This window comes from Calypte anna, chromosome 22 (genome assembly GCF_003957555.1).
Source record: "Calypte anna isolate BGI_N300 chromosome 22, bCalAnn1_v1.p, whole genome shotgun sequence".
Classification (NCBI taxonomy): Eukaryota; Metazoa; Chordata; class Aves; order Apodiformes; family Trochilidae; genus Calypte; species Calypte anna.
Genome location: NC_044267.1, coordinates 1344669 through 1367001, shown reverse-complemented (window position 1 = coordinate 1367001; position 22333 = coordinate 1344669). Strand labels below are relative to the sequence as shown.

The window sequence follows — 22333 nt, the reverse complement described above, 5'->3', positions numbered from 1 at the left end:
AAGCAGCCTCCGCACCTGCGGCCTCCTCCTCGCTTTCCCTGCCCCGCACCGCCGCTCCTTCCTCGCAATCCCGCTGCTCATTACGCATGCTAATTTATTCACGCGGTGCCACGCCCCCTTCTCGGCGCTTCACGGTAAGCAGGGGGTTTTGCGGCACTGCTGGGCTTCGCGGCAAATGGCGGCGCCCGAGGTGCGGCTGCTGGGGGGGGGTTTGCCCACAGAGCGCTGCTGCCTCCAAGGGGAGAACGTGCGGGAGTTTAGAAAGGTTTTAACGCCGCGGGAGGTTTTCCTGCGGGAGTAGGAAGCCGCCCTTGGGTGCGCGGGAAGGTGATGGAGCTCAGCGGTGCAGCGCGGGCCCGGAGTCCGGAGGGTTCGGAACCGCCTTCCCCCTCCCCCCCGGTTCTGCCGGGCCAGGAAATTCTCCTCCAGCTCCGGAAAGTCCTTGCCCAGGGAGCCGGCGGTGCCAGCGAGGAGCTCAGGGAGCTGAGTGCCCTGGTGGAGGCTGTGGAGCCCCGGGAGCTCCTGGGGGGGCTGAGCCCCGCAGCGCTGGGCGAGCTGGCGGCTGAGCTGAGTGGCCACGCAGCCCCCCCGAGGCAGGAGTGGGGTGCTGGGGATCCCCCCGGCAGGGACAGCGCCTACACTGCCACAGCTGAGAGAGCAGCAGAGGTCGGAGGGGTTTTCCTGCACCTCCTGGGGAAGCTGGAAGCTGCCAAGGCTGAGGAATCCCTGGGTCCCGGCGTGGTGGGTCCCGTCCTGTCCCGCGTGGGGGGACACGTTTACATCTTTGCTGCCACGCACGTTGTGGAGAGGCCCTGGACGAGCAGGAGGTCCCAGTCGGTGGCAGAGGAGGTGCTGGTGCTGCTGGTTCGGGCTGCAGGGTGTGGGACGGTGGCTGAATTCCTGCGGGGGCAGAAGGAAGGTGAGGAAGGAGGATTTGGAGCAGTGATGAGGATCCTGAAACGGGAGCTGAGCAAGTGAGTGGATGGGGGAGAGGGAGGTGTGGTTGGAAATCCACCTGCTGGAAATCCTGGGAACTTCTGGGAAGCTGGGAGTTCATAGAACCACAGAATGGGCTGGGTTGGAAGGGACCTCAGAGCTCATCAAGTCCAACCCTTGATCCACTCCCCCCGTGGTTCCCAGCCCATGGCACTCAGTGCCACATCCAGGCTCTTTGGAAAGATCTCCAGACACGGAGAATCCACTCCTTCCCTGGGCAGCCCATTCCAATGCCTGATCACCCTCTCCAGAAAGAAATTCTTTCTCATCTCCAACCTAAACCTCCCCTGGCACAACTTGAGACCCTGCCCTCTTGTCTTGCTGAGAGTTGCCTGGGAAAAGAGCCCAACCCCCCCCTGGCTCCAACCTCCTTTCAGGGAGTTACAGAGAGTGATGAGGTCTCCCCTGAGCCTCCTCTTCTCCAGCCTCAACACCCCCAGCTCCCTCAGCCCTTCCTCACAGCAATTCTGCTGGATCCCTTCACCAGCCCAGTTGCCCTCATTCAGGCTCTGTAAGACCCTGGGGGATAAATATGGGGCTGGGAGCAAATTCACCAGAAAGGGGAAAAAAAAAAGGGAGGGAGGGAATCAGGCAGAGGTTCCTGTTGTCTGGGAATGATCCCAGTGTTCCCTGAGCTTGTGGCTGTGTTTCCAGAGACACCTGGAAGTGTAACCCAGCCTCAAAGTTTGTCTTCTCCTGGACACTGCCTCAGGTCACCAGGCCCTGGCTCAGCTCTCACCTGGAGTCTGTGCTCCCCCCCTCACTCCTCATCTCAGATGACTACCAGGAGGAGAACAAACTCCTGGGTGTGCAGTGCCTGCATCACATCATCCTCAACGTGGTGAGAAAGGGGGGAATTGGGTCCCTTGAAGGAAGGGGGGGGATGGATTCCTGTCAGGATTCCTGATTTGTAAATCCTGGTTCTGTTGTGAACCCAGAAGTTCTGTCCCAGCCTCCACTCTGCCCCTCTGTGGTTCCCACACTTTTTCACCCCAAAGCAGGGGATGTTTTGCTGCATTTTGGCCTCAGCCCACCACTTCCTGGCCTGACAAAGGTTTTCAGAGCAGGATTTTGAGATCAGAGCAGTGGAACTGGGGCAGTGGGGCTCCTGCAGTTGTCAGGGCACCTCCTCCCACTTTTTTTTTCTCAGGGATGGTCAGATCAGCCCTGAGGTTTTCTCTTGGTCAGGTCCAGAGGCTGCTGGGGGGATGCTCAGGGATAACACTCTCCCTCCCCTCTCCCCCTTCCCTCTCCCCCTCCCTCTCCCCCTTCCCTCTCCCCCTTCCCTCTCCCCCTTCCCCTCTCCCCTTCCCCTCTCCCCCTTCCCCTCCCCCCTTCCCCTCTCCCCTTCCCCTCTCCCCCTTCCCCTCTCCCCTCCTCTCCCTTCCCCTCCCCCTCCTCCCCCCTTCCCTCTCCCCCCTTCCCCTCTCCCCCCTCCCCTCTCCGCCCCTTCCCCTCTCCCCCCTTCCCCTCTCCCCCCTTTCCCTCTCCCCCCTTTCCCTCTCCCCCCTTTCCCTCTTCCCCCTTCCCCTCTCCCCCTCCCCTCCCCTTCCCCTCTCCCCCCCTTCCCCTTCTCCCCTTCCCTCTTCCCCCCTTCCTCTCCCCTTCCCCTCTCCCCCCCCCCCCTTCCCCTTCTCCCCCTTCCCTCTCCCCTTCACCCTCTCCCCCCTTCGCCCTGACTCCCCCGTTCCCTCTCCCCCTCCCCTCTCCCCCCTTCCCCTCTCCCCTTCCCCTCTCCTCTCCCTGCAGCCAGCAGCTGAGCTGTGCCAGTTCAACAGAGCCCAGGTTGTGTTCCATGCTCTCTACAACCACCTCTACACCAGGGAACCTCCCCTGATCCAGGTAGGACACCAGAACCTCTGGTTCTGCCTCTCAGCCCCACCAGGGATACCCAGCTTCAGGCAGGACGAGGTGGAACCTCTTTCCTCTCCAGTCAGGCTGTTAACTAGTCCTGCTAACCCATAACCAGGAGACTAACTCAGTTGGTTACACCCCTGCATGTGGCTGCCTTGCTGGGGAGCTGGTGACAGGAGCAGGAGTTGGGTCTGGTCCAGGGGGCTGGAGGGGGTTCTGGTTCAGGGTGTTGGAGCTTGGGTTCTGATCCAGGGGGTTGGGGGGGGTTCTGGTTCAGGGTGTTGGAGCTTGGTTCTGATCCAGGGGGTTGGAGGGGGTTCTGGTTCAGGAGATGGGAGAGGGTTTGGGTCAGGGGCTGGAGGGGTTTGGGTGAGGGGGTTGGAGGGGGTTCTGATCCAGGGGATTGGAGAAGGTTTGGGTCAGGGGGCTGGAGGGTGATTCTGATCCAGGGGGTTCTGGTTCAGGAGATTGGAGGAAGTTTGGGTCAGGGGATTGGAGGGTGGTTCTGATCCAGGGGATTGGAGATTGGTTCTGGTTTGGAGAGAAGCTCCCCAGCTCTCTTGTCCCCCCCAGGCAGTCCTGCTGTGCCTGCTGGATTTGCTGCCTGTCCTGGAGAGAGCCCAGAGGCTGCAGAAGCAGAGCAGCCCCAGTGCTTCCTGCCACGAGGTTCTGCACCTGGTTCTGACCCACATGGAGGCTGAGCACCTCCTGGCACTGCGCAGGGTGTATGCCAGGACCCTGCCTGCCTTTGTGCAGAGGTGGGAGCACCCAGCACAGCCCTGACCCCCCTTACTCTGGGGGTCTCCCTCCTAAGATCTGCTGTCCCTCCTCTCAGCAGGCTTGGGATCCAGGTAGCACGGCACCTGAAGAGGATGGAGAGAGTTATCCTGGGATATCTGGAAGTCTGGGATGGCCCCGAGGAGGAAGCCAGGCTGGGAATCCTGCAGACACTGCAGAGCACCATAGAACATGCCTGGCCCAGGTGAGTGCAGGGAGCCTGGGTGCTGCCCCTGTCAGAGCTCTGGGCAGTTAGAGGGGAGGAATCACTGGATCATCCTTGCTGAAAAACCTCCCCAAAAGTCAGGGATAACCCTCTCCTTTTCCCCTTTCCCCCCCTCTCCTTTTCCCCCCTCTCCTTTCTTTCCCCCTCTCCTTTCTTTCCCCCCTCTCCTTTCTTTTCCCCCTCTCCTTTCTTTCCCCCCTCCTTTCTTTCCCCCTCTCCTTTTTTCCCCCCTCTCCTTTCTTTTCCCCCCTCTCCTTTCTTTTCCCCCTCTCCTTTCTTTTCCCCCTCTCCTTTCTTTTCCCCCCTCTCCTTTCCCCCTTCCCCTGCTGGAAGTTTGGCTGGAAACTTCCCAGGGCTGTGCTGGGAATGCCCAGGGAGCCTGAGGCTGTTCCTGGTCCCCTCTGGAGGTTCCCTCTGGTTCAGGGGCTGTGTCCCCCCCTCTTGGTGGCCACACCCGAGGTGGCAGCTGCCAAACTCTACCTGGGGTGCCTTGGAGCTGTGCTTTCTCCTGGCTAGCCAAAAAAAAAAAAAAAAAAAATTAAAAAAAAGGGGTTTAGATAAAAGCTGAGTTGATGTTTCCCTTGGCAGGATGCCCTGCAGGCTCCCCGTGCTCCTCAAAGCCCTCCTGAAGCTGATCTGGGATGTCCACACTGACCAAGGTCCAACACCTGAGCTGGTAAAAACCTCTTTGCTCCAAGGAGCCACCCAGTGTCTCATCCTGCTGGATCAGTGCTCTGGAGGGCAGGTGAAGGTGAGCTGGGGACCCTGAGCCCAGCACTGCTTGTGAAACCATCAATTCCCACCCAAATTAGGAATTAATTGACTTGCTGCCTGTCTCCAGGCATCTGCTGTGCTGCTCTCTCCCAACTGATGGCTCTGGGCTGGTAACACCACAGCTCTGAGTGGGCCAGGGGAAAAAAAAATGGTTTTTTTTGTTTCAGGTGCTGCTGGAAGGGGTGTACAGCAGCTGTGAGGAGCCCCGAGTGCAGGAATGCCTCAGGAAAGTGCAGGAAAACACCTGAGGGGTGGGAGCTCAGCCCCCTTCTGCCCAGTAAACTTTTGCTATTTATTTAAAAATTCTTGTCTGTCTCATCCTGCCCCTGTTAGCCCCACTCTTCCCCCAAACAAGAGACCCCTGTGTGCCCCCCCAGGCTTCTCCAGCTTTAGAAGAGCTGAGTTCAGCCCCCCCCCAAGTCCAGGTTGCTCCCCAGTCTGAGCTGAGCTTTGGGGGGGCTGTAGCTCAGGGCAGTTGTGTCTCTCCAAACTCTGCTCCCTGCAGTTGTACAAACTCACAACGTTTTGCCTGGGGGTTGGGACAGAAACCCTTCTTTTCTTAAAGAAAATTATTAGTGAGAATATTGGAAAAAAAAATAAAAAGAGTCATTTTGGGAGGATCCCCAGAAAGAGGGGAAAGGTGGGAGGAGGTGCAGGGGGAGATGTGGAGCTGTGTCAGTCCCTTCAGAAGGGGGGTGAGGGAGGAGTCAAACTCCTTTTGTTTTGGCAGCTGGCTCTGTTTCTGCCTCATACTCTATTTCAATGTGGGGACGTTTTCTTCTGGCTGCTCCTTTCAGGGGAGTTTTCCCCTTGGATTTGGAGTGAGAGATTTCCTTCTCTACTTCTGTCTCCTCTTCCTGCTCCTCTTCACTGCTCGTCTCCAGCTTGTCCATGTCCTGGGAACAAGAGTGACATCAGACCAGGCAGGGTAACTAAACCTCCTCTTTCTGCACAGTCATCTCCTGGCTCCAATTCCATTTCCTTATTCCTGGCTCCCAGCTGTCTATCCCAAGGAGCTGGGGGGTACTGAACACGCCTCAGTCTGACTGTATCCTTGTCTTCCCACTGGCTGTTCTCCCACCACCAGACCCCACCAGGGTGGAAGTTACTCTCACACTTCCTACCTGGGGCTTCACCTACCTCAAAGTCACTGAGGTCGCTGTCATCTGCTTCCACAAACTCCCTTTTATCCACGTCCTGCAAGAAATAAAATCCAGGAGCAGCTCCCACATGGATGCTGAGCACCAGAGACACTCCTGGGGAAGAGCTGCCCAGGCTCCCCTTACAGACAGACAGACAGACAGACAGACAGACACACACAGACACTTCTCCTGATCTCTTTTTCCCACCCAAAACTACACTGCCCAGGGCTGGAATCAGGGGGTGCCCCAGGTCAGGGAAGGATCAGCCCGAGGTGCTGTGCCTGACATTACCTCCTCCTCCTCTTCCTCTTCCTTCTCAGACTCACTCTCACTGTCTGCCTCTTGCTGCTGCAGAGCTTTGTCAAAGGCATGGATAGGGAAGTTGTAGATGTCTCCATACTGAAAAAAAAAAAGAAAATGGGGATTTTTGTCTGAAGCCACAGGAGGAAGGCAGCTGTTGGTGGCACCTAAAGCCCAGAAGCTGCCCCTTCTGAAGCACACTGGGCCAAACATGAGGGGCTCTGGTTTGGGAAGTTCTCCAGCCTGTTATAAAACCCCTCAGGAAGGGCAGGGATCAGTTGTCCCCTCCTGCAGGGGGGATGTTCCTCTCTTCATAGCAACCCCCATCCCCCTCCCCAGCAGGACAGGGGCAGTGGGAGCAGCTCCATGGCACTGATCCTTACTGTATCCTGCTTCAGCCTTTCCAGTAATTCCTTCTCGATGGCATTATCCAGCTGGGCAGCAATCAGGGCTTTTTCCTGAGGAGAGAGCAAAGAGGAGCTGTGTCAGGAGCTGGAGGGAGAGGTGGCACAGGGGGCAGAGCACACAACAGGATCCCCTCACCTCTCTTCTCTTCTCTCGCCTTTCAATCTTCCTGCGTAAGGGAACGAGTTTCCTCCTGCCAGGAACAGGAGGTGTCAGTCAGAACAGAGGGTGTCAGTCAGAACAGAGGGTGTCAATCAGAACAGAGGGTGTCAGTCAGAACAGGAGGTGTCAGTCAGTGCCTGGCAGCCTCCAGCAGCAGTTGTCACAGAATTGTCAGGGTTGGAAGGGACCCTTAAGCTCACCCCGTTCCAACCCCCCTGCCATGGGCAGGGACACCTCCCACCAGATCAGCTCCTTAAAAACTTCCAGAGAACCTTAAAAACTTGCCTGGCAACCTGTGCCAGGGTCTCACCACCCTCCTGGGGAGGAACTTCATAACATCTAATCTAAATCTTCCCTCCTCTAATTTGAATCCATTCCCCCATGTCCCATCACTCCCTGACACCCTGAAAAGTCCCTCCCCAGCTTTCCTGTAGCCCCTGCAGACACCGGGAGGTCACAATGAGCTCTCCTCAGAGCCTTCTCCTCTCCAGACTGAAAAACCCCAAATCTCTCAGTCTATCCCCACAGCAGAGCTGCTCCAGCCCTCTGATCACCCTCCTGTCCCTTCTCTGGCCACTCTCCATCCCTTTCTTGTAACAGGAGCTCCAGAAATGGACCCAGAACCAGGTGGGGTCTCACCAGAGCAGGGCAGAGTGGGGGGAATCCCTTCCTATTGACTGTTCCATCACAACCACCTGAGGGGCACTGTTCACACCCCTCACAACCACCCACATCACCCACTCAGACCCCACGCAGAGGTTCAACCCCTTTGTCCAGGTCAGTTTTCCAGGTCAGGCAAAGGAAAGGAAAGTGAGGTGGGTGGTGCAGGGTGCTGTGCAGGGAGGGGTTGTTGGAGGCAAAGGAAGGGCCTGGCATGGAGCTGGGTCACTCACTGCCTCCGGAGTGTCAGCTTCCTGATCCGGATGAGGTACTGGGTGATCTTGGTGAACCTCTGCTTGCACTTGTGGCGGATGAAGCGGGGCCAATAGATGAGGTTCTCATCGATCTGCTCCAGGGCTTTCTCGTAGTTCTTGTGCAGCAGGACCTGGGGGAAGGAAAAAAAGGGAAGGGGGGAGTGACAGGGAGGTGACAAAGAGGGGTCCCGGGTCTGTGTCCCCTCAGTCCCTGTGCCCAGGAACTCACCCGCTCCCAGAGGCGGCGCGGAAAGGGAGCGCGCTCGATGGTCTTGAGGTAGAGATAACAACGACCTGGGGAGAGGGGAGAGGGTGAGGAGGAGAGGGGAGAGGGAGGAGAGGGGAGAGGCTGGGGGGGGAGGGGAGAGGGTGGGGAGGGGAGAGGGTGAGGAAGAGAGGGGAGAGGCTGGGGGGGAGAGGGGAGAGGGTGAGGAGGAGAGGAGGGAGAGGGGAGAGGGTGAGGGGAAGAGAGGAGGAGAGAAGGGAGAGGGTGAGGGGAGGAGGGGAGAGAAGGGAGGGAGGGGAGAGGGTGGGGAAGGAAGGGGAAGGGAGGGGAGAGGGAGGAGAGATAGAGGGGAGAGGGAGGGAAAGGGAGGGGAATGGAGGAGGAGAGGGAGGGGAGGGAAGTGGGGAGAAGAAAGGGAGGAAAGAAAAGAGGAAGGGGGAGAGGGAGGAGAGAGGGAGAGGAGGAAAGGGTGGGGAAAAGAGGGGAGGAAAGGAGAGAGGGTGGTGAGGAGAAAGGAGATAGAGGGAGAGGAGGAGAGGAAGGGAGGGGAAAGGGAAAGAAAGGAAGAATAAGAAAGAGGAGAAGAGAGCGGAAGGGAAAGGAAAGGAAAGGAAAGGAAAGGAAAGGAAAGGAAAGGAAAGGAAAGGAAAGGAAAGGAAAGGAAAGGAAAGGAAAGGAAAGGAAAGGAAAGGAAAGGAAAGGAAAGGAAAGGAAAGGAAAGGAGAGGAAAGGAGAGGAAAGGAGAGGAAAGGAGAGGAAAGGAGAGGAAAGGAGAGGAGAGGAAAGGAGAGGAAAGGAAAGGAGAGGAAAGGAGAGGAAAGGAAAGGAAAGGAAAGGAAAGGAAAGGAAAGGAAAGGAAAGGAAAGGGGTGGGGAGAAGAGGGAAGGGGAGGGGAGGGAGGAGAGGAGAAAGGGAGGAGAGAGGAAGGGGAGAAGAGGGAGGGAAGGAGAGGGAGGTGAGGCTGATGGTGTCCCCGGGGGGTGCATTCCACGTTTGCCCCCTCCCCACTCTCACCTTTCTCCTCCCTGACTGTTGCATACTGGCTGTTGGCCAGGGGGCAGGAGGAGCGGTTGCAGAGCCCGCTGAGGTTGTACTCATTGCGGCAGAAATTCTGGGTTTTTGTCCTGGAAACGAGAGGAATGAGAGCCCTGGGGCAGCACCCCCACCCCCACCCCCTCCTCTGACACCCCCACACCCGGTGCCACAGGGATGGAGGGGGTGGGGACACATCAGGGGCATCCAAAGCTGTCCCATCCCCCCCAAAACCCCAAAACCCCACTCACGTTATCTTGTAGGAGCAGAACTGTCTGTTCCCCAGCATGCCCCACACAACCTGCCAGCACAAACAGCGGGTCAGACAGGGTCACACAGTGTCACACGGGATCACATGGTGTCACACGGTGTCACACTACATCATACAATGTCACATGATGTCATACAATGCCACACAGTGTCATACAATGTCACACACTGTCACATGATGTCACATGGTGTCATACAATGTCATAAAGTGTCACACGATGTCACACAGTGTCCCACAATGTCACACAGAGCCACACAGTGTCACACGATATCACACGATGTCACACAGTGTCACACACTGTCAATGTCACACGATGTCACATGATGTCACACGATGTCACACGAGGTCACACAGTGTCGTCACACAGTGTCCCACGATGTCACACGGTGTCACACGATGTCACACACTGTCACACACTGTCACATGATGTCACACACTGTCACACACTGTCACACGATGTCACACACTGTCACATGATGTCACACACTGTCACACACTGTCACACACTGTCACACGATGTCACACACGATGTCACACGATGTCACACACTGTCACACGATGTCACACGATGTCACACACGATGTCACACGATGTCACACGATGTCACACACTGTCACACGATGTCACACGATGTCACACACTGTCACACACGATGTCACACGATGTCACACAGTGTCACACGATGTCACACGATGTCACACACCGCCCCTGCCCCCCTCCCCGCCCCGCCCCGGGCTGGGGATTCCCCTCCCCGCACCCCCAAGGGACAAAAGGCGCAGGGACCGCACGGAGCCACCCGCATCCCCCCCCCCCCCGGCTCTGGGGACCGGGACCCCCGGGAGGTGCTGGGTGCGGGGGGTCCCTCGGGCTCACATCGTCCGAGTGCATGGTGGCGGTGCGGGCGGCTACAGCGGCGCCATGACCGGAAGGGGCGGGGCCTAGGCCGCTCTCGCGAGAGTTGGGAGAGGGGCGGTGTTACCATGGCAACGCGTCCGGAGGCGCGGGAAAAACCGGAGTGAGAGCGGAGAGAAAGCGGAGTGAGAGGGGGGGAGAAAGCGGAGTGAGAGGGGGGAGAAAGCGGAGTGAGAGGGGGGAGAAACTGGAGTGAGAGGAGGGGAGAAAGCGGAGTGAGAGGGGTGAGAAACTGGAGTGAGAGGAGGGGAGAAAGCGGAGTGAGAGGGGGGGAGAAAGCGGAGTGAGGGGGGGAGAAAGCGGAGTGAGAGGGGGGGAGAAAGCGGAGTGAGAGCGGAGAGAAAGCGGAGTGAGAGGGGGGGAGAAAGCGGAGTGAGAGGGGGGAGAAACTGGAGTGAGAGGAGGGGAGAAAGCGGAGTGAGAGGGGGAGAGAAAGCGGAGTGAGAGGAGGGGAGAAAGCGGAGTGAGGGGGGGGAGAAAGCGGAGTGAGGGGGGGGAGAAAGCGGAGTGAGAGGGGGGAGAAAGCGGAGTGAGAGGGGGGGAGAAAGCGGAGTGAGAGGGGGGGAGAAAGCGGAGTGAGAGGGGGGAGAAAGCGGAGTGAGGGGGGGGAGAAAGCGGAGTGAGAGGGGGGGAGAAAGCGGAGTGAGAGGAGGGAGAAACTGGAGTGAGAGGGGGGACAAACTGGAATGAGAGCGGGGGAGAAAGCGGAGAGAAACTGGAGGGGGGGGGGGGAAACTGGAGTGAAAGCGGGGGAAAAAAACGGAGTGAGAGTAGGGAAAAAAATAGAGTGAAAGCGGGGAGAAACTGGAGTAAAAGCGGGGACAAACCGGAGTGAGAGCGGGGGAAAAACCAGAGTGAGAGTGGGGAGAAACCAGAGTGGGAAGAAACTGGAGTGATGGGGGGAGAAACAGGAGTGAGAGCAGGGCCAATGAGATGAGAGTTTTTCCATCAGGTTGGGTTAAAAACTCAAGTGTTGGCTGCAAAGCCCCCAACCTCAGAGCAGGGGATCTCCAGCTCTGGGTGATTTATTAATGAGGAAAGCTGAGCTGTTAATTAGACTAATTTATTAATTAGGGAGGCTTGAGGAGGGGTAAGGAGTAAGGGGTAAGCACCACCGAGGCTGCAGGGCAGCTCTGGGAAAGTCCAGGCTGGAATCCTGGGGTCAGGAGCAGTTGGGAACTGGAGGCAGGAACACACAGATATGGGCTGGGATGGATCAGGAGCACAGGCAGAGGAAGGGATGGAATCCTCCCAGGATGCTGGGTGAAGGAAGGGAAGCAGGAAATCAGGAAATCTGGAAATCCAGAAATCTAGAAGTCTGGCTTGACCCTCGTGATCCCCCAAATTTATACTGAGTGTGACGTGTATGGGATGGAATCCTCTGTTTGGTCAGTTCTGGCATCTCTCTTGTCTGTTCCTCCCCAAAGCAGGGCTCAGGTGGGACCTCTTTATCCTCCTGGAGGGTAAAATGTTTCCCTCAGAGCTGAGCAGTGTCCTTGGCTCTGCACACCAGTCTCTAGCAGTAACTCTAAACATCAAGTGTTATCAGTCCTAGAAGCACACACTGTCTGAGGAACTTGCTGTTCATTTCAGCAAGTGCAACTACTTACAAGAGGCTGAGCTAAAAGCAGAAGTACAAGACAGAAAATCACCTTTATCCTGGCCCAAACCAGGACAGCAAGCAACCAAACAAACACGTTTTTCCCTTTTCTTCTTGGCAAAGCAGGTGGAAGGCAAAACTAAACAGCTTTGGAGAAGAGGTTTGGCATTACTCAGCCTAAAAAATAGGATTTCATCTTGGGTGTGCCCAAGCAGAGGGCACGGGGGGGGATGGGGCTGCCTGACAAAAGCCATTTAGGGGCCTTGGTAATGAGCCAGGAGGTCCCAAATGGGGAGGAATTGTTCTTCTCAATAATTCCCAGCTGCATGGAGCTCCCAGCTCTCCATCCTCTCTTTTTCACAGAATCATAGAATCACAGAATCCTTGGGGTTGGAAGGGACCTCGAAAGATCATCTAGTCCAACCCCTCCTGCCAGAGCAGGGCCACCTAGAGTACATCGCATAGGAACGTGTCCAGGCGGGTTTTGAATGTCTCCAGTGAAGGAGACTCCACGACCCCCCTGGGCAGCCTGTTCCAGGGCTCTGTCACCCTTACAGGAAAAACATTTTTCCGAATATTCAACTTGAACCTCCTGTGCTCCAATTTACACCCATTACCCCTTGTCCTATCACTGGTCACCACTGAGAAGAGCCTAACTCCATCTCCCTGACACTCACCCCTTACATATTTGACAACATTGATGAGGTCACCCCTCAGTCTCCTTTTCTCCAAACTAAAGAGACCCAGCTCCCTCAGCCTTTCCTCAGAAGGGAGATGTTCCACTCCCTTCATCATCTTAGTAGCTCTGCGCTGGACTCTTTCAAGCACTTCCCTGTCCTTCTTGAACTGAGGGGCCCAGAACTGGACACAATACTCCAGGTGCGGCCTCACCAATGCAGAATAGAGGGGGAGGAGAACCTCTCTTGACCTACTAACCACACCCTTTCTAATGCACCCCAGGATGCCATTGGCCTTCTTGGCCACAAGGGCACATTGCTGGCTCATGGTCATCCTCTTGTCTACCAGGACCCCCAGGTCTCTTTCATCTACACTTTTTCTGGGATGGCTGCACCTTCCCCAGCTAAGAACAGCAATGACTTTATCCAAACTGCCACCAGTTTCTGTAAAAAGTGATAGGTTTCAGGTTTTGCTGGGGAAAATGAGATTTTTTCACCGATACATCACTAATTTGGTGCCTCTGTTACTTCTCCCTCTTTTCCCATGCTTTCCCAGACCATTTTACTCCATAACTATTGTGAGGAGTGCAGCTGCTTCTCTTTCTAAACCCAGGGCCAGGAAATTGCCAAGGAGCAATTAAATCAATTTACAGCAGAGCTGGTGGGGAGGGGCTGGGAGCACAAACCCAGCTCCTGCCACCATCCCAGCTGAGAGCCAGGGAATTCCAAAATCCCCTACGAGCCTCTGGGAATCACAAGGGATCTTTGTTGGCTGAGCCTCAGAGGCTGGAACTCCTTCCAGCTTTATTTCCACTGGAATTTCTTGGGATTTTTCAATGAAATGAATTAATTTACTGGCTGGTGGGGGCAGCCAGCAGCAGGATGTAAACAGCACCACCAGCAGTCGGCCTACGGGTTTGTGTTTTACCACAAACCTTGAATCTCCCAGCCCGAAGTGGCCGTTTGCCCGGATTGCTGAATGGGGTCCCCAAAGTCCGAAGGGTCACAGGTGGGCTTGACACAAGCTCATGCTCACTCCCTGGCAATCAGTGGCACCTGGTTGCCTCATTTCACTATGGGAGGGACTGGGAGGGGATTGGGAGGGGATTGGGATGGACTGGGAGGGGATTGGGAGGGACTGGGATGGACTGGGGGGGATTGGGAGGGACTGGGGGGGGATTGGGAGGGACTTGGTAAGAACTGGGAAAGTGAGAGGGGATTGAGAGGGACTGGAATGGGACTGAGAGGGGACTGGGAGGGAAGTTGAAGGGACTGGGATGGGACTGGGAAGGACTGGGAAGGACTGGGAGGGGACTGGGAGGGGATTGGGAGGACTGGGAGGGACTGGGAGGGACTGGGAGGACTGGGGGGATGGGAGGGATTGGAGGACTGGAGGACTGGGGGGAGAGGGAGGGACTGGGAGGAACTGGGAGGGAGAGGGAGGGAGTGGGAGGGACTGGGAGGGACTGTGAGGAGACTGGGAGCGACTGATAGGGGACTGGGATAAACTGGGAAGAGATTGGGAGGGGACTAGGAGGAACTGGGAGGGACTGGGAGGGGATTGGGAGGGACTGGGAAGAACTGGGAGGGGACTTGGAGTACTGGGAGGCGACTGGGAGGGATCGGGAGGGAAATGGGAGGAGACTGGGAGGGACTGGGAGGCATTGGGAGGGGACTGGGAGTGTACTGGGAGGGACTGGGAAGGACTGCTGAGAATCTACCCTACCCACAGCACCACCACCAGTCGGCCTACGGGGTTGCGTTTTACCACCAACCTTGAATCTCCCAGCCCGAAGCCGCCGTTTCCCCGGATCGCTGAATGGGGTCCCGAAAGTCCGAAGGGTCGGGACTGGCAACCAAATGCAAAGAGTGGCCACTGAAACCTTTGGCTGGCCTTAACCCTCACAGGGAGGGTGACACAAGGGATGACAGCAGAATTCTGTAGATAGAAATCTCCTGAAGCTGATGCTGCTGATTTAATTTCTGTTTTCTCCAGTGCTTTTCTTTCATAAAAAAACCCAAAAACTCTTTCCTTGAAGACATCACTTGAGAGAGATGTCAACATCTGCCCACTCTGCATGGCCTGGGACAACATTGTCCTGCAGGACAGGTTATGTGGTTTCCCCAGCTCCATTAAGGCTTTTTTATTTAAATTTTTAATATTAACCTTTATTTTATTTCTTTATTTATAATTTTTTTTTTATAGATGATCTTGGGCAACTTGCCTGGAAGTCCCACAGCAAACAAGTGATTTAACTAAATGGACAGAGCCTCCAGCTCCTCTTTCTCTGCTCCCTGCTGCAAAGCTGAGGTCAGTGATAAAACCCACACCCCCCCCCCGTGTCTGCAAGTCTTGGGGGAGGCTGGGATCAGGTGCATCCCTCTTCTGGAAACAGCTTCTTGGCTTCAGAGCTGGGCCAGTGTCCTGGTAGTTGTTATTCCATGTTTTCTGCCTCCACATCACTCTCATCCGAGAGGGGGAATAGGTGTGGGGTTTTCTTGGGGGGCTGAGTGAGGGAGGTTTGGGTTTGCAGGGGGCAGTCCTGGTTCAGGATTGCCTGGGTAAAGGAAAGAAGAAATCCTGCCTTAGTGACATTGGGGCTTTCATAGAATCATAGAACCCTAGAATGGGCTGGGTTGGAAGGGACCTCAGAGCTCATCAAGTCCAACCCTTGATCCACTCCCCCCGTGGTTCCCAGCCCATGGCACTCAGTGCCACATCCAGGCTCTTTGGAAAGATCTCCAGACACGGAGAATCCACTCCTTCCCTGGGCAGCCCATTCCAATGCCTGATCACCCTCTCCAGAAAGAAATTCTTTCTCATCTCCAACCTAAACCTCCCCTGGCACAACTTGAGACCCTGCCCTCTTGTCTTGCTGAGAGTTGCCTGGGAAAAGAGCCCAACCCCCCCCTGGCTCCAACCTCCTTTCAGGGAGTTGCAGAGAGTGATGAGGTCTCCCCTGAGCCTCCTCTTCTCCAGCCTCAACACCCCCAGCTCCCTCAGCCCTTCCTCACAGCAATTCTGCTGGATCCCTTCACAGCCTCCTTGCTCTTCTCTGCACCTGCTCCAGCACCTCAAGCTCCTTCCTGAACTTCCTGAGCTGAGGGGCCCAGAACTGGACACAGGACTCAAGCTGTGGCCTCCCCAGAGCTGAGCACAGGGGCAGAATCCCTTCCCTGGACCTGCTGGCCATGCTCTTCCTGAGCCAGCCCAGGATGCCATTGGCCTTCTTGGCCACCTGGGCACACTGCTGGCTCATGTTCAGAATGATTATATTCATGTTCATATTTTAGAGGAAGCCCAAGCAGTCACAGCTTGAGTCCAGGGAGCACAAGTTGGGAGCTCAACTTGCCTGGTTTTGCTCTCTGAGTTTTGGGTTTTTTTTATGGCAGAGCAGAGTGCAAGAGGGAAGACACAATCCCTGGCAGATTTATTCTTATTTCCTCCCCCCCCCCAAGTCTCTTGGTTTTTATCTTGTACTTGAAGCAAAGGCAGTGCCCCCAGACTCACCATCTTCTCCCCTGCAGCAGGAGGGCTGCGCAGGAACCAGCAGAGTGGAGCATAAGCAATGTTGAGAACCCCAATGATGACCACGAGCCAGGGAAAGCCAATGGCTCGTACAATCAGGCCACCTGTGGATGGGCCTGTGAGTTTAAAAATTAAAATAAAAAAAACAAAACAAAAAAGGCTCAAATGAGAGGGAGCAGAAGGTGCCTTTCCCGTTTCATAGAATCCTAGAATGGGGCTGGGTTGGGAGGGACCTCAGAGATCATCAAGTCCAACCCTTGCTCCACTCCCCCCGTGGTTCCCAGCCCATGGCACTCAGTGCCACATCCAGGCTCTTTGGAAAGATCTCCAGACACGGAGAATCCACTCCTTCCCTGGGCAGCCCATTCCAATGCCTGATCACCCTCTCCAGAAAGAAATTCTTTCTCATCTCCAACCTAAACCTCCCCTGGCACAACTTGAGACCCTGCCCTCTTGTCTTGCTGAGAGTTGCCTGGGAAAAGAGCCCAACCCCCCCCTGGCTCCAACCTCCTTTCAGGGAGTTGCAGAGAGTGATGAGGTCTCCCCTGAGCCTCCTCTTCTCCAGCCTCAACACCCCCAGCTCCCTCAGCCCTTCCTCACAGCAATTCTGCTGGATCCCTTCACAGCCTCCTTGCTCTTCTCTGCACCTGCTCCAGCACCTCAAGCTCCTTCCTGAGCTGAGGGGTTTCAAAGGGTTATGTGGATTTGTGGGGTTGGAGCTGCAGCTTCCCTGCCTGGTGCTTGGAGTGAGGAGAGGAAAGGGAGCCAGGAACCCTGTGAGTACATCCCCTGAGGAGGAGATACACCCTGAGTACATCCCATGAGTAGGAGCTGCTCCATACCAATGGCAAAGCCCATGCAGAAGGCAACATCAGCGATGGCGTAGACGTTGCCGTAGACGGAGCTGTGGCGAAGGTCCACGAGGTGCCCCATGATGGGCATCATTGAGGAGTCCACCATGCCTGCCCCGGGCAAGAGGGTCCTGAGCACCCACTGCCCTCTCCCAGAGCAGCAGGGGAGCTGGGTTGCCCAGCCCAACACCAACACCTTACCTATGGCAAAGCCAAGCCCCCCGTTTGGCCCGATCAACCCGTAAATATTTCTGGCCAGAGGCACCTTGGAGAGGGAAAAGAGAGAGAGGTGAGGTCAGGAAGACCTTGGAGAGGGAAAAGAGAAAGAGAGGACAGAGAGGTGAGGTCAGGGGGACCTTGGAGAGGAAAAGAGAGAGAGGGGAGAGAGAGGTGAGGTCAGGGGGACCTTGCTGGGATGTAAATCTGTGACACCAACACAACCATCCCAGCACGGAGCTGCTGGGTGTCTGTGCTACTTACACAGAGCAGGCTGATGCCCACCATGGCCATGCCAACCAGGGAGCAGAGCCACCTGCAACGAGGCCACTGTGAGCAGAGGGCAGATGTCCCCCAGGGTGCTCAGCACCAGGACTGGAAATCCCTGCTGGAAGCACAGGACTGGGCTGGCTTGAGCTGAAATCTCTCTCCCTGCCACTTACCGTCCCATCTTGTGAGCCAGGATCCCAAAGAGGTTGGTGCCAACCAGGTAGGATACACTGGCAGGCAGGAATGCCACCCCTGGGGGGGAAAAAAGGGGAAAAAAGAGGGTGTCAGACCCCAGGGGATTGGCAGAAATGTTCCCCCCACTGATGCCCCTCTCATCTGAAGAACTCTCAAGTCAAGGGGAGCTCTGTGCCCTGGGGAAGGGTGAGGGTCCCCCTGGGAAGGCAGAAGGAAGCATAGGAAATGTGTTTGCTATTGGTGAGGGGAAACTGAGGCACGTGGAGGGGCAGTGATTCACCCACAAGATCTGTGAGACCACCAGAAGGTAAATCTAGAACGTTTTGTCCTCACAGCTTTAATAAGCTCCTCCTTCTCTCTTGTCTCTTCCCCCTTTCGCCTTTTTCCCTTTTGTTTTTACCCAAATAACCTTGGCTAAAATGCTCAGGGATCTTCCCCATCAAATATTTGTACTGTTGGCTGATTTGCCCCTTGTTTATTTTTAATATACTCTCCTGCCAACTTCAAATAAAATTGATCAGCTCCATTTCCCTAAGACAACTTCCTTATTGAAACCCACTGACTCGTGTTTCATTTCCTCTCCTCTCTTTAACAGCTACAAAGCACAGATAATCCTCCAGGTTTTGTCCAAGCTTTTCTGGACTTGTTTTTTTGCCAGAAATCTGGGAGTGGGCAACCCAAAGCACACAAATAAAGAAGACCCTTGGGTTTGCCATAGCTCATGAGAGGACTGTCTCTAAATCCAGCCTGCTCTGAAATCTGCACCTGAAAATTTAGCAGAGATCTCTGGGATTTTCTGTGATGCCTTCAGGCCTCTGGGTCCTGCTAAGGGAACTCAGAGGTTCCCCTTGAGCCCAGTGGTGTTGGGGCAGCCTCAGGTGTGAGGTTTGTGCTCTGCCAGCATCCGTGGGATGCTGCTGTACCCATCCCTGCTCCATCATCTGCTCCTCAGCAGGATCAGCAGCTCTGAGCAGGATGGATGCTCCTGTCTGACCAGAGAATAACTGGATTAGGAGCTCTCTCAACCCTCCTGTTCCCACTTAATTCAATTTGGGACCTAAGTGTAGCCCGGAGCACCCCCCTGGGTGAATCCTCAGCCAGTTGGGTTTGATAACAATTAGGTTTTTATTTTTCTAGCAAGCACAATCTTATCTCCATATCACATTTTCTAGGCAGCTGGTAATTAGCAGGTACCATCCTGTCCTTCCTGGGACTCTCTCAATGACCTTGTTTTGTTTTTTTTTTTTCTCAGAGCTGCCTCTGGAAAACCCATCTGGCTGCCACCATTCCAGCCCAGCACGACACCAGTATCTGCCCTGCAGAAACTGGGATTTGACAGCCTTCCCTTCCATGGAACAGCCTTTCCTCCTCTCTTATTGCTCTTGTGAGGAACCTGATTCCATACCATTGTTTCAATAATAGAGAAAAGCAAACTTTGTGGCTACCCCAAGGACATTTCCAGCTGAAACTGGAGCAGCACACAGCCTGGGATGGCTCTCTCTGGGTGGGTGAGGATATCTCTGGTGTTTTTTTCTCTTTTTTAGCAGGATTATTCCAATCCAGCCTGAAATCACAACACTCACCCAGCTGCCAGTTTGGGGAGCACATGGTTCGCATCATCCAGATGGGCAAAGTGGGCTCCAGCATGGCCACCCCCATGTTGGAGAAGCAGAGAGCACCTGATGGGGAGAAAAAGGAGCAAAGATGAGATTTAAGCCACCTTCTGCTGCCCCTTCCAGCAGGCAGGACTGAGCTGGGGGTGCACAAAGAGGCTCTGACCCCCCCACACACCCTATACCTGCAGCCACCAGGATGTAGGGGTCTCGCAGGAGGGTGGACATGGGTGTCCCTTGGGTGCTCTGTGGGGTGACAAAGTGGGGGGTGACACCAGCCAAGAGCCTTGTGGTACATCCCATGTGGTGATGTAGACCACCCTCAGCCTCATTCCCACCACCTGGCGCCCACCCATGGGTGCCCCCAGGTCTGTACTCACCTCTGGGGAGATCCTGGAGGGCTGCAGGATGCAGAGCTGCAAAGCTGGGAAGGAAAACCCTGCTGTGAGGTCAGTGCCTGGGACAGCAGAGCCCAGCCTGCACTTCCCTCTGCTTTTCCTTCAGGATGCAGGAGCTGCCCCTGGGGATGCCGTGGGCAGAGGGAGAGGTGGGTGCCAGCCCTGCTCCCCAGGGAGGGAGCAGCAGAATTCCCTGAGGATGGGCTGGGTGAGGAGTGTTTTGTCTGAGCCCCAGCCAGGAATGAGAGGTGGGAAAGGAGAGGATAAGAAAAGGAAGTTTCAGCTCTATGGGGCCTTCGTTTCACTTCCCAAAAGCTTGGAATTAAGGATGCCTTGCATGACACCCAGGCAAAGATGATGAGAGTGGCTGTAATTGAATTAGCTCAAGACTTCTCACTTCCAAATGCACATTTCTGCTCTCTGTAACTTTACTGTTAAGCTCCAAAGGCTCTCAGGGCCAAAACCTGAATTTCAGCTTTGGGAGAAAGAACAAGGAGCAGTGTTTGTGCTGGCTGCAGACAAGTGTGCCTTGTGGCAAGAACTCACAGTTCAGGGAGCTTTGTTTGATGTGCTGTTTATGCCATTAAAGCAATCACGGGGTTTATTAAGTAATGAGGGACTAATCCTCACTGTCTTGCTCTGTCAATCATCTGCTGGTAGAAAACAACTGATTTAGGGATAACAGCCCAAGCTGTGCTGCTGGCGTTCCTTGTGCTGTTCCTTGTGAGATTCTCCCTGAAATGTCTGTCTTTACAGCTTTTTTTTGGCTTGTTAGGGTTTTGGGGGTTTTTTAGGGTTTTTTTGGAGGTGTTTGGATTAAATTCTTTGACTTCTCACCTCCATCCAGCAGAGCAAGGAATGCCAGGACCAGGAAAGGAGCAGCTTTCCCCACGAACTCGTACATCACACTCCCAAAGGGGGCCCCGACTGGAAGGGAAGGACCAAGTCACACACCAACCCTCTGCCTGCCTCCTGCCCTCCTGCTCTGCTCCCAAACCCTGCTGGGTGCTGGGGGGAGGGTGGTGGGAAGGTGTTGGGTCCCACGGGAGAGGGAGGGAAGGAGGGAGGAGGAGGAGAACGGACACACAGCACCCGCGGGATGCTGCAGGGAAAGGGGCAGGAGGGTGGAAGCTGCAGGGTGGTGGTGGCCACCAAAGCTCTGGAGATGCTGGGGGTGTGGGCTGGCTTGGGAAGGAGCTTTCCTTACTCAGCACACCCAGGGCCAAACCTCCCAGAGCAATCCCCATGGCGTTGCCCCTCTCGAAGTCGTCGGTGTAGACGCTGGCCAGCATCCCCAGGCCTGGGAGCAGAGAGATGCCCCGTGATGCTGGGTGGTGCCACCTCTCTGAAGCTGCCAAAGCCTTTTGGGGGGTTCATCTGCTGGGCTGAGATGTTAATTGGAGCCAATTTTACCTGCGACTGATGAGAAGGAGGAGCCAATGCCTTGGAGGGCTCGGGCGATGAACAGCAAGGTGTAGGTGCCTGAGAAAGCAAACACTGGGGGGGGGAAGGAGAGAGGAAGCATCAGGATGGAGCAGGAACCCTGCAGAGAGAGGCAGCAGCCTCAGCCGGCACCAGTTTGGGTGCTGGAGGGTTCTGGGGACCACTCATCCCTTTTTTGTCACCAATTTCTTGGCCCAGTTCCTCTGCTCTCCTGCACTGGGACTTTGCTGTCCCCAAGTGTTTCCCCCCAGTGCTGCTGGGGAGAGGGGCAGAGGGCAGGGAAATACTCACTGAGTGTGGAGAGGAACATGATGGAGAATCCGAGGAACATGGGGATGTGGTAGCCTATCCTGGAAAGGAAAAAACAAAACAAAACACCAAACCAGGCAGCATCTCAGTGAGGATTCCTCACTCCAGGATGAGGTCTGGTTTTGATGCCCAGCCCTAGCACCCATCCCTGGGGAATGGTGAACACCTCCTGAATGTCTGGCTGTGGCTGTGAGTGCTGCTGGAGGGAGCATCCTGTGTCCCTGGAGGAGAAAGAGGTACAGCTGGCCAAGAATGGGATACCCCAGTGAGGTGGGAATCTTTGTCTGGTGGTTCCTGGTGTTCAGCAGCATTTGTCTGTACTTGAGGGACGAGGATTCTGTTGTAATACAAACTTAGCAAGCCCTTTGTAGGCTTTTAGAAAAGGTAGAATCCATGTTTATATATTTATAATGATATATTTGAGATCTATTTATAATATATATGTATATTTGATGCATATATCCTCTTGGGATTTTACCCCTGGGTTCCTGCAGTTGTGCAGCCCAAACCTTCCCTGCCCAGCTGGTGGGCACTGTGTGAGCTGAGGGGTTCCACCCCACCACAGACCCCAAATCCCTGCCCTACCTGTTGGTCAGGAACCCCACGGCTGGGTTGACCCCCAGCTGCACGAGAGCCTTGGAGGCAAAGAGCAGCCCCACACGGACGTTTTCATTGGCAAGGAATTCCTCACCCTGCAGGCAGGAGCTGGGAGCTGGGGGGATGCCAGGGGGGTTTTGTGGGGGGGGGCTGCTCTCTGTCCTCTTCCCCAAGCCCTGGGTGGTGCCTGGGACATTCCCCGTGGTGGTGTCAAAATAGGAGGAAGGAAGAGGAGCTGGAGGAGTTGTCTCAGTCCAGGATGGGGCAACAGAGCTGTTGGCACCTTCGTATTCTGTTGTGTAAAGGAAGGAGGGGATGATGGGCACTGGAAGAAAAGCCAAGGGAGGGATGAATTTAGTGATTTTATTCCATTTTCTGTCTTTACAAGTACCTAGTGCTGGTTATACATGGGTAAACTGGGAGCTCCCTGCCCACAGCCCTTCCCCAGGGCTCTCCCTGCCCAAGGACCCCACTGTCAGCCAGCAAGGGACCCGAGGTGGCACCGAAAGGGCAGAGGGAGAGCTGGGCACAGTACCCACGACTGTCAGCAGCATGTTGTCCAGCAGCAGGGCTACAAACACCACCACCAGCACCAGCCCTCGGGATGCCCGACCCGCTGCCACCCAGCTGCCTCCTGCTGGCAT

General features: G+C 55.5%; 3 protein-coding genes across 4 annotated transcripts; 1 reads left to right on the top strand and 2 right to left on the bottom strand.

The window, feature by feature from the left end:
- The first annotated feature begins 18 nt into the window (after nucleotides 1-18).
- On the top strand, nucleotides 19-4930 carry TTI2 (TELO2 interacting protein 2). 2 transcript variants are annotated; one of them, XM_030463955.1, is made up of 7 exons: nucleotides 19-974; nucleotides 1651-1837; nucleotides 2746-2838; nucleotides 3424-3608; nucleotides 3689-3832; nucleotides 4442-4604; nucleotides 4795-4930. In XM_030463955.1, the coding sequence occupies exons 1-7, from the start codon at nucleotides 331-333 to the stop codon at nucleotides 4873-4875; spliced, it is 1497 nt and encodes a 498-aa protein (XP_030319815.1). In that variant the 5' UTR covers nucleotides 19-330; the 3' UTR covers nucleotides 4876-4930. The 2 variants fall into 2 exon arrangements, with proteins under 2 accessions (XP_030319815.1, XP_030319814.1); XM_030463954.1 differs by having other exon boundaries at nucleotides 175-974; nucleotides 3686-3832.
- Nucleotides 4931-5011: 81 nt separating this feature from the next.
- On the bottom strand, nucleotides 5012-10013 carry MAK16 (MAK16 homolog). Its single transcript, XM_030463957.1, has 10 exons — nucleotides 9953-10013; nucleotides 9060-9109; nucleotides 8791-8900; nucleotides 7780-7844; nucleotides 7530-7681; nucleotides 6613-6667; nucleotides 6453-6527; nucleotides 6061-6168; nucleotides 5768-5824; nucleotides 5012-5523 (listed from the first exon to the last, which is right to left on the bottom strand). The coding sequence occupies exons 1-10, from the start codon at nucleotides 9965-9967 to the stop codon at nucleotides 5335-5337; spliced, it is 876 nt and encodes a 291-aa protein (XP_030319817.1). The 5' UTR covers nucleotides 9968-10013; the 3' UTR covers nucleotides 5012-5334.
- Nucleotides 10014-14683: 4670 nt separating this feature from the next.
- Nucleotides 14684-22333, bottom strand: SLC18A1 (solute carrier family 18 member A1). Its single transcript, XM_030463926.1, has 15 exons — nucleotides 22225-22333; nucleotides 21678-22014; nucleotides 21075-21133; nucleotides 20754-20837; nucleotides 20548-20640; nucleotides 20178-20267; nucleotides 19323-19366; nucleotides 19128-19188; nucleotides 18913-19008; nucleotides 17308-17386; nucleotides 17129-17180; nucleotides 16850-16913; nucleotides 16640-16759; nucleotides 15780-15913; nucleotides 14684-14826 (listed from the first exon to the last, which is right to left on the bottom strand). Exons 1-15 carry the CDS (start codon nucleotides 22331-22333, stop codon nucleotides 14704-14706), a joined length of 1545 nt encoding a protein of 514 aa, XP_030319786.1. The 3' UTR covers nucleotides 14684-14703.

What these genes read in the sequence shown, in the direction of transcription:
- TTI2 (XM_030463954.1), top strand. Translation starts at nt 331, where the DNA reads ATGGAGCTCAGCGGTGCAGCGCGGGCCCGGAGTCCGGAGGGTTCGGAA. An exon ending in GGGAACCTCCCCTGATCCAG is followed by an intron (nt 2,839 to 3,423) that starts GTAGGACACCAG and finishes TGTCCCCCCCAG; the next exon opens with GCAGTCCTGCTGTGCCTGCT. An exon ending in GCTCTGGAGGGCAGGTGAAG is followed by an intron (nt 4,605 to 4,794) that starts GTGAGCTGGGGA and finishes TTTTTGTTTCAG; the next exon opens with GTGCTGCTGGAAGGGGTGTA.
- MAK16 (XM_030463957.1), bottom strand. An exon ending in AACAGTCAGGGAGGAGAAAG is followed by an intron (nt 7,845 to 8,790) that starts GTGAGAGTGGGG and finishes CCCTCTCCCCAG; the next exon opens with GTCGTTGTTATCTCTACCTC. An exon ending in AAGCTGACACTCCGGAGGCA is followed by an intron (nt 6,668 to 7,529) that starts GTGAGTGACCCA and finishes TGTTCCTGGCAG; the next exon opens with GAGGAAACTCGTTCCCTTAC.
- SLC18A1 (XM_030463926.1), bottom strand. Translation starts at nt 22,333, where the DNA reads ATGCCAGCAGGAGGCAGCTGGGTGGCAGCGGGTCGGGCATCCCGAGGG. An exon ending in TGGGCATCAGCCTGCTCTGT is followed by an intron (nt 16,914 to 17,128) that starts GTAAGTAGCACA and finishes TCCCTCTCCAAG; the next exon opens with GTGCCTCTGGCCAGAAATAT. An exon ending in GGGGCTTGGCTTTGCCATAG is followed by an intron (nt 16,760 to 16,849) that starts GTAAGGTGTTGG and finishes TGCCCGGGGCAG; the next exon opens with GCATGGTGGACTCCTCAATG.